This window comes from Hyaena hyaena, unplaced genomic scaffold (assembly GCF_003009895.1).
Source record: "Hyaena hyaena isolate Hyena2069 unplaced genomic scaffold, ASM300989v1 scaffold_320, whole genome shotgun sequence".
Taxonomy (NCBI): domain Eukaryota; kingdom Metazoa; phylum Chordata; class Mammalia; order Carnivora; family Hyaenidae; genus Hyaena; species Hyaena hyaena.
Window position 1 is genome coordinate 1,013,504 of NW_024080952.1, and position 13,716 is coordinate 1,027,219.

General features: G+C 38.9%; 1 protein-coding gene across 1 annotated transcript in view; it reads left to right on the plus strand.

Moving 5' to 3' along the window:
• TAFA1 (TAFA chemokine like family member 1) overlaps positions 1–2,888 on the plus strand; it is a 501,607-nt gene extending 498,719 nt beyond the window's left edge. Inside the window, exon 5 of the mRNA XM_039248856.1 lies at positions 1,765–2,888. Within this exon, the coding sequence (XP_039104787.1) occupies positions 1,765–1,782 (18 nt within the window). The 3' untranslated portion in view covers positions 1,783–2,888. The remainder of the gene's footprint in view (positions 1–1,764) is intronic.
• The last annotated feature ends 10,828 nt before the right edge of the window (positions 2,889–13,716 follow it).

Here is a 13,716-nt window from a genome sequence, read left to right on the forward strand (position 1 = left end):
TGCTGTAGTAATTCAAACATAAAAAGGAAACATTGGTTTGGGGGAACATAACAGGGCAGGGAATGAAATGAAGAGAAAACCAAAGTCACTAGGAAGGCAAAATTAATAGGTTAAAATAGTAAACATAATCTGGTATGATACCTGGGAATTTATCAAGCTACTTTAGATTTCCTTCAATCCATTATGTTAGTGTCTTTCAGACTCCTGAGAAAGTGAACAGTTAGATATATGTAACATAGAGTCAAGTTCCATTCCCTAAAAGGGCCCGTTAGACGGCCCATCTCACCACAAGGCGATCTAGTCAAACTGATGTTTCACACAAATCCACTACTGTCATTTGCCCACACCCTCCTGGGCCCGTTCTCCTAACGGTGACTCTGACCTTGCCTGTCTCCGTCCATTCTCATCAGCCAGTGTTTTTTATATCACAGAAGGGTAAACTCCCAGCCTCGACACATCCCAGCTTCATCACTCAAAACTTCACCAGGTGTCAAGTGTTGTGAAAGCCTTTACAGTCCTGATGTTCAGACCATTTTGTATAAATGAGCTTTAAGAGAGAAGGGTAGAAGGGGGAGTGTGGATTTGGAAATTTCCAGAAGGAAAAACAGATAAAATTATGCTGTCACAATTGCCCCTGGGTCCAAGTGAACTCATTCATTTCTTTGGCCAATGAGTATATTTAGGCTTCTACTGTCTGAAGTTGATGTGTGAAGTCTTGGGATGTGACGGTGATACACATTTCCAGAATGTAGGAAACCAAGGTTTGGAAGAATCTGTCATTTATATGGAGAGGATAAAAAAATAAGTGTGTGAAGATTTCTCACACAAGCTGCCCATGGCACAACCAACTTTTGAAAGAAAACTTTTATTACTATTCCTATCCAACCTTAAAAGCTTTTCATGGACTCCACCCCGGACCCAGAACACTCAATTTCTAAGACTATAAAGAACCAAGATATGATGAAGAAAAATGCCTATTCCTAGAACTCTAAAGTAGAACCTTCAACTCTATTAGAATCACCATTTCTTCCCTAAACCAGTGACTCTCTGTGCATGCATCCTTTTGAATATTAGAGCCTTTGGGGCCATATTCAAATACATTAAATGGCATCGATAGTTATAGGAGTATGCTCCTGGTTGCCCTTGAGTACTATGTCATTGAGAAGGAGAGTCCCTCACCCTGCAAATGCCTTCTATACTCCTAAGAAAATGTGTTCTAATCTTGGCAGTGACTTTACCTTATTCCGCCCTTCTACCTGTTACAGCAAGCCAACTTGATAAGGTCATGGAATGATCTACTCAGTTCAAATTCTCATCAGACATAGGACTAACTACAGAATATGAAGGGCCCAGTACAAAAATGAAAACATGGGGTCTGTCACTTAAAAATAGTAATAATTTCAAGACTTCAATAGAAGATGATTAAATGAAGTGAGGGGCCCTTTCCAGCACAGGACTCTGTGAGACTGCGTATGTCACATGCTCATGAAGCCAGTCATCGTTATTCATTGCTCCCAGAGTCTATTTCCTCAGCTGTGCCAAAATAACTTTATGAATTGATAAAAATATGATGGCATGTCAATGTGCTTTTTTAAATCACCATTTGAGGACTACAGTTGTAGACTAACATTTGTGGCTTCAGATCGCTTGAAAGAAGCAGCATACTAAAAATTCAAGATGTCCTCATTTTCTACTTCATCACCTTTCTTTATGCCTTCATTTTGTTCTTTTCTCCCTGAAATTTCTTTCTTTCTTTGATTTCAGATTCACCCAAGAACCTAATGGAAGCATTTGTTATAGTAGCAAAGGAAAACCACCTCTGCAGAAAATACATTTTAAGAATTTAAAACATCTTACACATTACAAGCCAAATGGATTTCTTATTTGCACTTTGACTGGTTACCAGAAAATCACAGTGCTTTTACTGTGTGTCATGAAGTATCCTATCGTGAGAAGACCCCACGTTTTTGGCAACACCATGGAATGCGGGTTTTAAAAAAAAAGGGTTTTCTCCATGAAAATTTTTGGGATTACGAAGAACGATCAACTATCTTCTAATTTGGATCTATAGTTCCTTTGTACCATTTTAAATATATGTATATATATAATATTTTGAAATATTATATATTCTCTTCAAGAAATGAACAATACCACAGTTTGAGGCGGCTGGTGTACCTCTTTGAGTTTGGATGTTTTGTTTTGTTGCATTTCTTTTTCTATTGGCAAGGAAGACATGAGCTCTTTTGAAATTTCACCATGGCACTCACACTGGAAGGCCAGCTACAGGTGGACTCCTGGAATCTGAGGCATCATAACAATACTGAATCAAGAGCTTCCTTCTGTTTCTACCAGAGGGCCCAAGGAAGCACATCGTCCTGTTTTATTGCTTTCTACCCTGTGCAATATTAGCATGCAAGCTTGGCTTACATAACCATACTTTATATTCAATTGATATATAATAACCATTCTAACCTCTTCCGGGAAAGTATTTTTAGAACTACTAGCTTTCCCACAGATAAGAAAAATAAGAATTCTTGAAGGAGCTACTCCACCATGCTATTAAGACTCTGGCAAAACTATGGTAGAATATGGATCCCTGTATTAATAAGTTCTGTAAATACAATGTCTTAAGGCTTTGTATAGCTGTCCTAGACTGCAGAAATGTCCTCCGATTAAATCCAAAGTCTGGCATCATTAAGTACATCGTGCTGTAGCAACAAGTCTTATCATGGCACCTCTTTCTATGTTTGATTTGCTTTTTTCAAGAGTATTCAAATCTCTTCTGGTGAGATAGGAAGACCATTAAAGCAATTAGGTTTCAAAATGATCTATGTGACCAAATGCTGGACAGCCCTATTAAAGTGGTAAATAACTTCTTTCTAAACTTACTTGTCCTCTTTATTTACCATTTATTTTTCCTGAGTACGTTTTAGCCAAATCCACAGAACACCCCACTTAGAGACTCGCAGTCACCCAAAATTTTTTCCAGGACGTCTTTGCTACAATCACAGCCAATACTTCCAACCCCAGTATTCTGAAAATCAGAAATTCATTACTGTAACTGCTGTGTTCTCAGCCAGCAAGATGAAATGTCAAATCCCATTATTGGGTTTCTATACTGGTCACTTGGACAATACACAAGGGGCTCACATCCCCAAAAAGAAATCTTGTCCATCTTCTCTTTCCAAAAGTTACTCAGATGATGATTATAAAAAAGAACTATCTACTTATTAATCTAGTACTATACATTCCTGCTACTTAACCTATCATATTGCAAGTATGTCTATTTTTTCTCTAAAACTTTCTCTCTAGAATACATGTTGTTAGGGCCTCTTATTAGATCACCAGCACATTTGGTCCCCTAGTGTGGAGCTTTAAAGTTAAACCTCAGGTAATATCCAGAGGCTTCTTAATGTCTACCAGTATAACCTGAAGTCTGATTGAAGATGTAAATACTCTAATCAGAGAGATGGATTCTCCACCTTGAATGCTTATAAAAGCATCCAGAAATGGAAATGGAACCCAAATTGCAAAATCTAGACTTTCTAAATACTTTCACAAATATTTGCCAGAAGATGGCATAAAATTCATACAACCAAATCATAATCTCTTGAATTTATGGTCCATAACCACGTACCAACTAATATATTAGCAGTCGACTTTCCCATGTAATCATCAGAGTAAAAACTGAGATCATAAATGCAGTGATCTAGAATGGTACATCCCAAGATGAGGAGGAAAAAACCTCCATAATCAAATATACTGGGGGGGAAATCTTTAATAAAATAAATAGAAATACTGAGGAAATTTTCAGAACCTTTAATACACAAAATATGTTCTGTGTCTTCGAGAAAGCCTAAAACATGGGGAGTGAAGTAAAAATCTTCCCAAATCCAGGCATGTTAGGTGGTTCCTTGACTAATGGACAGTACATCCCGGCCGAATAAGAAGCTACAAGAAATGATTTCTCTGTGAGGATATGTTCACTTTCTTGTCACATCTTCAGTTTTTTCAAGAGAACCAGAAATCTGGCTTTTTATATAGAATCTCCTAACTTCTTCAATAGGATGAACTAATTTGAGATGTTTGCTATTAAAAACTCTGCAAGCATTATTATTGCCTCAAATTCCCTGATCACATAGTCTTTTCTATGAGATTAATGTTTCCTAGAATACCCTTTTAAAAGTGTTGGTCCTGAATGGAAACTCAGTGTGAAGAAAAGAATGTTTTCAATGGCCTCAGGCATACAGACCGTTCTCATAATTTACGAGATGAGGAACTCACAGCTTCTCCCATTCTGTAACCAGAGCCTGTAAGTCAATGAAAGAATTAGTCTAGAGGCCCACATCTGTCAGTTCATTTTGTAGTGGTTACTTGATGCATTAGCCTCCCTTGGAAAGGCTTGGAAGAAGAGAGAAGGAGAAAAAAAGACCACATCAGAATCAGGCAACCATCCAATAAAACAGTGCAAATATTTGTAAATGTCATCAAATTCAGTTTGGATTTATCCAGTTCCTTATACAAATGTGTGAACCATCAAGTTGTGTTTAAATTGGAACCACCCCAGGTAGGGGGATTCAGGACCTACCCCAGGCCTGCATGTGTGGTTTTAAAACGTTCATCATATATTGCTGGTAATAAAGAGCTCAGTGTGGTATGACTAATAATGATATTGAGCTTGGGCATCAAGTATGATGAAGACTGTCATAACATAATCAGAGCAAATGGGAAGGGTTTCATCCAGAACCCATCTCTTGATAAAAAGGAAAATATGGCTCATTTCATGAGACAGATTTTTGAATTAGGTAAAGCTTATTTGTGGGCTTTTTTTGCATGATTAGATTTGTCTATTAATGGATTTGGCAAGCACAGTGAGAAGTTTTACTCCTTGGCTTTTTTCCGTTATCAAATGATGAAGAATGTTTTCACCAACACACAGTTCAACATCCTTTTTTCCGATCAAATCCAGTGTAACTTTCACAAAACAATATAGTGATTTTATAGTGCAGTATATTATGCCACCTTGTCATTGTCACTAATATAAGTTATGAAAGGTATAAAAATTGTTTATATGAGGAGATCCACACATTGCTCACATGAGATATGCACTGCGTCCTGGAAGTTTAAATAGCATGTCATTATCTGAGTTTTTCTTTTAATTAAGCTTGACACTTTCATTTCAAAACCTATGAAGTTTTCCTTGACAAAGAAATGTGTCATGTTCCCTTTCGAGAGCTGTCTGTCTTCCAAATAAAAGATTTAGTGTCTAGCAAATCTAGGGCTCGAGCCACCTCCATCTAGTTTATAAATGTGAGCAAATAAGATAAAAGATGTACTAAGGAAAGTAAGGACTCAGAACTAGGGGCAGGAGTGATGGAATCAGATATTCTAGTGCCTATGGACATCACACAAAGTGATAAAATAGAATCATGTTCTATTTTAAAAAGACACACACACACACACACACACACACACACACACACACACACACCTCCAGTTAAAGATTTAAAACTTTTAGGGGTACGTGGGTGGCTCAGTCAGTTAAGCATCCAACTTCAGCTCAGGTCATGATCTCACAGTCTGTGAGTTCGACCCCCGCAATGGGCTCTGTGCTGACAGCCCAGAGCCTGGAGCCTGCTTCAGATTCTGTGTCTGCCTCTCTCTCTGCCCCTCCCCTGCTCATTCTGTCTCTCTCTTGCCTTCAAAACTAAAAATAATTTAAAAAAAAAATTTTTTTTAAGATTTAAAACTTTTAGGTTGAACAAGCCAGGTGTTTTTTTTTTCCTTATAAAAGTTCTCAGAGGCAAATAAATGGAAGTTGTAGCATGCTCACATCATTGGTCTGTATATGGCTCTCATCTATTTGTTTATTATTTAGTTTGTTTCATTTTTTAAAAAAGTGTTAAGCCTGATTTATTTGTTTTGGCAGCTAGTTGCATTATTTTAAAAAATAATACTAGCCAATCATCAAACATGAAAGCCAGGACCCCAGACATAACTGACTATTTATAGAGTAGACAAAGTACCTGGAGCCCTAATTCCCACCTATTGAATGGAGCTAGCTAACCCAAGAGTAGACTCACATGCATGTGAAAACATGCATGAAAACCTGAGGCCAGACTTGCCTTAAGACAGTGGTTGTCGGGGCGCCTGGGTGGTTCAGCCAGTTAAGCGTCTGAATTCAGCTCAGGTCATGATTGTGTAGTTTGCAGGTTCGAGCCTCACATCAGCCTCTGTGCTAACAGCTCAGAGCCTGGGGCCTGCTTTGTATTCTGTGTCTCTCTCTCGGCCCCTCCCCTGCTCACGGTCTCTCTGCCTCTCAAAACAAATAAACATAAAAAAATTAAAAAAAAAAAAAAAAGGACAGACCATTTAGCCACATTCCATGGATGAGTGATCATACATCATGAAGTGGGCTGTAAGTAGCTTCTTAGTATTAATAAAGTCTGCAAGTATTTCTGGAAAGGAATTATAATTGGCTCAAGGATAGTTCTTAGACAAGGCCTAAGAAGCATATGTGCCTATGGGAGCTAGCCAGGTAACACAAGTTAGTTAGCCAGGGTCACCTCTTAATGCCTAGGCACACAGCGAGGAGGGTGGAGATCTAACACCGCATGGTTCCAGCAGCCAGCATTTGGTCCCAGACTATTGCTGACATGTAGCCTTAGGGAACCAGGGTGGCCCAGTTCTTCTGTTTTTTATTGATTTGGGAAAATCCAGAAACTCAGAGGCTTGTATGAATTCTTTAAATTTCAGATATTTATAACCCATTGGATTTGCATTAAAAGAAAGTGGCTGAAGATTCTGTTCTGTCCATGAAATAACAGCTTGTAAGTCAGGCCTAAAATTACATTATCCTCATGGATTTGCATTACCAATCGCTTCCTCCAGTGGTAGAAAAAACAATGGAGAGAGAGTTTGTTTGAAGTTCATTGCACTTAACTTGCAGACTGCCTTACTTCTCCCCTGAGAATACTATGCGTGTAGCAAGAGACAGCAATGCTCCTTGATCGGGGGCACGCCATGGTCCCACAAAGAGGTCAGCCTCTGTCGAGAATGGAGTAAATTGATTAACCTTCTGTAGATTTCACCTTGGGGGTCACAGCTGATGTGGGAGTAACCTTTAGGAACTAGCAGGTGGCAGTATAAGGTCAGCAGATGCCAGCTGCTGGGGACGTGAGAAGCTTGTGTATTTAGTTTAAAGAATGTTACAAATTGGGTGCCCAGTCAGAATGGCCTCTTCCATGTTCCGTATAGCTCTCCCACACATGTGGATTCTTGACTTCTTTGTCCCCTGATCTGGATCCTCCTCCAGATTTAGAAACTCTGGGGGCACCTGGGTGGCTCAGTCGGTTAAGCCTCTGACTTCGGCTCAGGTCATGATCTCACGGTTCGTGGGTTCGAGCCCCGCATCAGGCTCTGTGCTGACAGCTAGCTCAGAGCCTGGAGCCTGCTTCAGATTCCATATCTCGCTCTCTCTCTGACCCTCCCCTGATCACGCTGTTTCTCTCTCTCTCTCTCTCAGAAATAAATAAAACATTTTTTAAAAAGTAAAAAAAAAAAAAAAGAAAGAAAGAAACTCTCCAAGTTTTCTTGCCCCTCCCACCATGCCATTCACCTCAGTATGGCCATTTTTCTTCTTCTCTCTCACATTTCAGGCTGACAAGGCACTGTTTCTATTGAAAAGAGCCCTAAAATTGTAAGTCAGGAAAGTCTCCCCCAAAAATTTAAGTCCTTTTTCTCTGCTTACAACCTAGAAAATCCTATACCCTCTCTCTCTCTGAGTTTTCATGTCTATAAACTGGAGATTGTGCACAAAGTTTAAAGGTTATGGGAAGACTAGGGAAATAGAGAAAATGGAAATGTTTTATAAATGGAAAGTATCAGGTAAGCATGATTGTGTTGTTCTTTCAGATTCCTATGACTCTGTCAGTTAGCCCCACTCAAGGCAAGCAAAAGAACAAACTTAGGTAAAGCAGCCAAAGTATGATTTCATATTCTCTTTCTAGAAAGTTCAAGGGCTAGACTGATCTTGCTCAACTTTGTAGGATTTGCCATTTGCCATTACCACTGGCTACTGCTTTTAAACCACTGGAAAATGTCAATATAACTTACATTCAAGCAGTGCCATTGACACAGGCAAGTAATTGCATGTTGGCGAAGGCACCTTGCTGGTGTTCAGAATTTTTATCCCAGAACTTGAATTGCTAATGACCTGAGCCATCTGGTTCATAAGACAGTTTTCAGCAACTACACACAATATGATTACCTGGCTACTTTTCCCCCACCCAGCTTCTTGTCACTCAGGCTAATTGTCTAAGCAGGATCACATATAACCCTTGTTACTGCAGAGGTACGACCTTTCATTGTCCAATCTTACAGCTACTACACTGGTAAAGATTATTTTCATTCATTCAGTCAGCCAGTCAGTCACTCAATTACTAAATATCTATTGAGTAGTTACTGTGTGTCAGGCACAACACTAGACACTGGAGATGACTTCAGACTTTACATTATTCTAGGGGAAACAGACACAAAATGAACAATCATAAGTCATGATAAAATAAGTGCAAAAGGAGCCAAGAACATAAATAATGGAAAGGAAACATGAACTTTAGGAAGACGAGTAATGAAGGAGCGTATAATTTCTTTTAGAAATTTAGTTTAAGAACTAGAGAGCAGCAGGAAACAGCCGTGCAGAGAGCTGAAGGGGGCATGAGGTCAGCAAGGAGTTGTTTCATGTAAGCAGATTAGTGTGTACCAAGGCCTTAGCCAAGGGGGATTTCAGTGTATTTGCAAAACTGAGATACAATCTCTTTCAGTTTGCTGTCAAAGCAGAGTAGTTAGAGCAAAGTGACGTGAGTTTGGGAAAGTAAACTTGGAGTCTGTTTATGGGGTTACACAAAGAGTTTGAATTTTATCTAAATTGGGCCAGGAAGAGATGATAATGATAAAAAGGTTTTTAACCAAGGAGTGATACAACCTAATTTATACTTATACCAGAGACACTATTAGTGTCCACTCACATCGTCTCCTTGGTCCAATACACGTGCAGGGTAGACCAGATGTATCAGGGAAGAAGGGGAGCAGCCATCAACCACTGGCAGATGGGACTTGATATGCAAATTTTCCACTTTCCTCTCTCCCAGGTGGGACATCCCAGAAGCATATTCTCTATCATGACTGTTTAGTAGAACTTTCTAGAGCATGAAAATGTTTTCTGTCTGAGCTGTCCAGTATGGTAGCCCCTTAACTACCTGTGATCATTGAGCATTTGAAGCATGTCAACTGTGACATAAGAAATTATTTCTATTTTTATTTAATTTTATTAACACAATAGCTAGCTGTGTTTAATGGCTACCTTATTGAACAGCCAAGTGGGTTTGAGCCCCAAATGCCCAAAACGTGCTCAGAAAGACACATTTTATTTGGTTCCTTTCATTTCCTGTCTCACTGCCTCATTTCTTTGCCAGTGGTGTCTACATTCATCTCTAAACATACTGCTTGCATTGAAATCTCTGTCTCCCAGCCTTCCTATGGAGAGACCCAATTAAGGCAATCTTAAAGTGACCACTGTAGTCCAAAAAAGAAAAAAGATGGAAAGGGCACACAAGTGCCCTGAATAGTAAAAGGAGGCTTTGATACTATTTAGTAAACATGTATGAAAAACTTTCCTGTCTAAACCTGGGGACAGGTCAACAACTCGTGCTTTTCCTTCTATGGAGAAGCTAAGAGCTTACATTCACATCTCATCTATATCCGTAGATTCCATTTAATAGGCTTAGTTATCCAAGGCCATTTGATTAGCCAAGAGTAAGGCTGTGCCACATCTTATAGAAGTAAATCATAGTGAGAAAGTTTTTACTCCCTTGTATTTCGACCTAGCCTCATCATCAATGAGCAACATTTAAATTGAATTATTAATGAAAAAATTTCAAATTTGTCTCTAATCTAAGGATTTTCTTTCACCAAATGGTAAAACAAATATGGCATTCTAGAAAATGCAATGAAGAAACTTAATCTCTAGGCCTAATTTAGGAAATCATTTACACTTCTTGAAGTGGTTCTCAGAAATGAAATTCTGTGCAGACAACACCAAATCAACCCAATAGGAGAAAATGGTGGCCTAAGGTACCAGTGTGGAATTGTAAAGTACATAAGTGAAAGCTTTGGTAAAGTCACATAATGAGCAAAGACTGTATTGTAAGAGTGACAGAGAGCTCTAAGAATATCGTTACAAAGGTAAATGAATTTAGAACTAAAACTGACTTCCAAAAAAAGATCATCCTAAAAAAACTTCTTGTAGCTATGTTCATAGAAAGTAGGACAAATCTACTGCCTAGAGCCAGGAAGGTGATAGAGAATTCAGATTTTTCTCAAGCAACTATTTTGTTTATCTTTTTTTCTTTGTCAGTAAAAATTATCTTCTGCCTAAGACATCTGAAAGGAATATTGTTAAGAGAGAAACTCAAGAGAGAAGAAATTTGTGATATTTTCTCCCTGTTTTTTCTTTTCAAATTTTCATTTAAATTTTAGCTAGTTAACATACAGTGCAATATTGGTTTCAGGAGTAGAATTCAGTGATTCATCAGTCACATACAACACCTGGTGCTTGTCATAACAAGAGCCCTCCTTTTTTTTTTTTTAATAGTTTATTTATTTTTGAGACAGAGACAGAGCACGAGCCAGGGAAGGGCAGAGAGAGAGGGAGACACAGAATATGAAACAGGCTCCAGGCTCTGAGCTGTCAACACAGAGCCCAATGCGGGGCTAGAACCCATGAATCAAGAGATCATGACCTGAGCTGAAGTCAGTGCTCAACCGACTGAGCCACCCAGGTGCCCCAACAAGAGCCCTCCTTAAACCCATCACCTACCTAGCCCATCCCCCACCCATCTCCCTTCATCAACTCTGTTTGTTCTCTATCTTTAAGAGACTCTCATAGTTTGTTTCCCTCTTTCTTTTCCCCCCTCCCATACGTTCATCTGTTTCATTTCTTCAATTCCACACATGAGTGAAATCATATATTTGTCTTTCTCTGACTGACTTAATTTTCTTAGCATAATACACTCTAGTTCTATTCACATCACTGCAGATGGCAAGATCTGATTCCTTCCGATAGTTGAGTAATATTCCATTGTGTGTGTGTGTGTGTGTGTGTGTGTGTGTATCACTTAGAAGAAGATATTTATAAGACAGCATCTAGCTCTCCTCAATGATTCAAGCACCCATGTGCAGTGATGGGGGGAGAAGGGAAGCCCTGGTTTGTACTATTTATTGATTTCTGCAATGTAAATACTTCCACCACAGCTGATTGCAAGCTACCAATGTGACGTAGGGAAGAGATGTGCATGATTGACTCCCACAAGCCAGTAAAAGCTAGCTCCAGCATATAACCACTTGTGTGAGAAAAATCCAAAACTTACAAATTACAGAACTATCAAAAAATGACTACATTTGTGACAGGGAATTTTGAGGTGTCTGGGAATTTTGACCTCTGGCACCTGAGGTCTAATATTAGTTAAGTATGGCTACAATTGTTAAAAAAGAGGAAGTGAATTTTTAAAACTATAGACCAGTGACCCTGAAGCCAGCCCAGGGCAAGATTCTGCAGTTGATCGTTGAAGGAATTTTTGTGAATAATTGGGAAAATAGTGACCACCAGGAGCCAACTTGTATTCACTGAGAAAAAAAAAAGTCATACCAGGCACCTTTTTTCACTGGCTTATTTTCTTTCACTAGTCTGAAATCTTTAAGAAATTGATGAATATGATATGTCTAGGCTTTCAAGGTAGGAGTCCTTGGCCAAGGACTGGCCACCTATGACCCTTAGAGGAAGTCTGTCCTGCTGTGTGTTTTTGTAAATGAAGTTTTATTGTAACACAGCCAATTGTTTACATATTGGCTGTAGCTGCACTTGCACTATAACAGCAGAAAGCCTAAAATATTTAGCATTGGGCCCTTTATAAAGTTTGCTGACCGGTGGTCATTTATGGAAAAGGCTAGATGGTAGTAAAAGTTCGTGTGGACTCATAACCATTGGAACAGCCATATTCAAATGTTTCTAACTCATGGAATGATTGTATTCTGGAGAAAGGTTCCTAGTAGCAGAAGCCTGAGTTCTGTCCTGGCTGAGTCCTGTGCTTTGCCTTATTACTAATCATGTGAAAGAGGATATTGACATCGTCTGCAGACAGATCTTCCAGAGGGTCCTCAAAGTGGTTATTGAGAATGTAAGATGGTTAAATCAAGTACAACCAAACAGGCCAGCAGAAGAAAGCAGTTTTGATGGTTATCAACAGTTGAAGGACATGATGTTTCGATTTGTGAAAAAGAACAAGCAGATCAAGAATGAAAAGCTGTTTTTAGATATTGTAAATTTTGTCATTTAGAAGAGGGACTAAAATAGTTTTCTAAAGAGTGTAAAGAATTTATAACTCAATATATTCCAGTTAAAATAAGAACAATTTACCCAACAGGCTTCTTACAGGAGGTCGTGATTTTCTTGTTGTGAATGGTGTTCACACAGATGAGAACCCTTAGGAGTTCTGTAAGTGGATTCATACCTTAAAAATCTTGTACTTCTCAGAATTTGTGATGAGCAGAGCCTGATTTCTTACCAGTAGAGAGGAAATAAAATTAGAGATAATTTGTAATATCAAATTCATATGGTGCAAGACATTCTTAAATTCTGAAGAGCAACTGAATCTGCCTGTATCCAGCTTGTCTGGTTCAGATGTACAGATATCCCTTAACTGCCCCAGGAGTATTGCTTACCAGCCATCAGCTTTGTCAAAGCAAGCTGGCCACACCCGGAGCAAGCCAGCTCCATCGCTCATCAGCCAGTTTCAGCAATAATGAGGTGATGATGGGAATGACGTGGAGGCAGAGGAATTTTAGAAGAACCCAGAAGCCCTGGATTATAGAGATAGGACATAAGACTTCAGGGTTGTTTGATCAGGTATAACTTCAACTGCAAGGATGAACCAGTCACAAGTTTGATAACAGGGAAGCAGACCAAAAACACATAGGTCAAAACCAAAATGGTTGAAGGCAGGAATTGGTTCAAAAATGTAAAACTGAACAAGTCACTAAATACCCGGGGAATATCTCCACTGCCTTTACAATGGCTTATCAGATTATAGTTATCATTAGAGTTGTAGCTATCAGATTATAGTTATCACGAAAGATAATAACACATATAATTAGTGGGGTATTCAATAAATGAAAACTCACCTGGACAAAAATCTCTTAACTCTATTTCACTTTCCTGTCTTAACATGCCCATTATGATCTCAACATTGTTTCCAGGCATGCCTAAATAAAAATAAAAGGCCATCAGATATTCTCTTGCTTGGGAGAAAGTTTTGTTTGGGGAGAAAATTGTTGAATGGGAACAGTCACAAGGGCCACGTTCATTGTTAATTAATTTTTCATTGTGGTACATTTACCCAGAGTCCAACAACAAAATGTTCCAGATACTAATGAAAAACAATGCTTGCCTGTGTGCAAATGCCATCAAAGAAATGTGTGGCCTGTGTCAGAGGAACATGGCCCTACAAAATAATCTCTTTATAACCCTGCCTTCGTGCAGTGACTATCACCCCTGAAAGATTCACTGCCACCTTTGGACCTAAGCCTCCTGAAATGAAATTCATGGGTAATATAACATCTCTATACATGTAATTCCAAAAACTTAATGTAATTCGCAAGTAT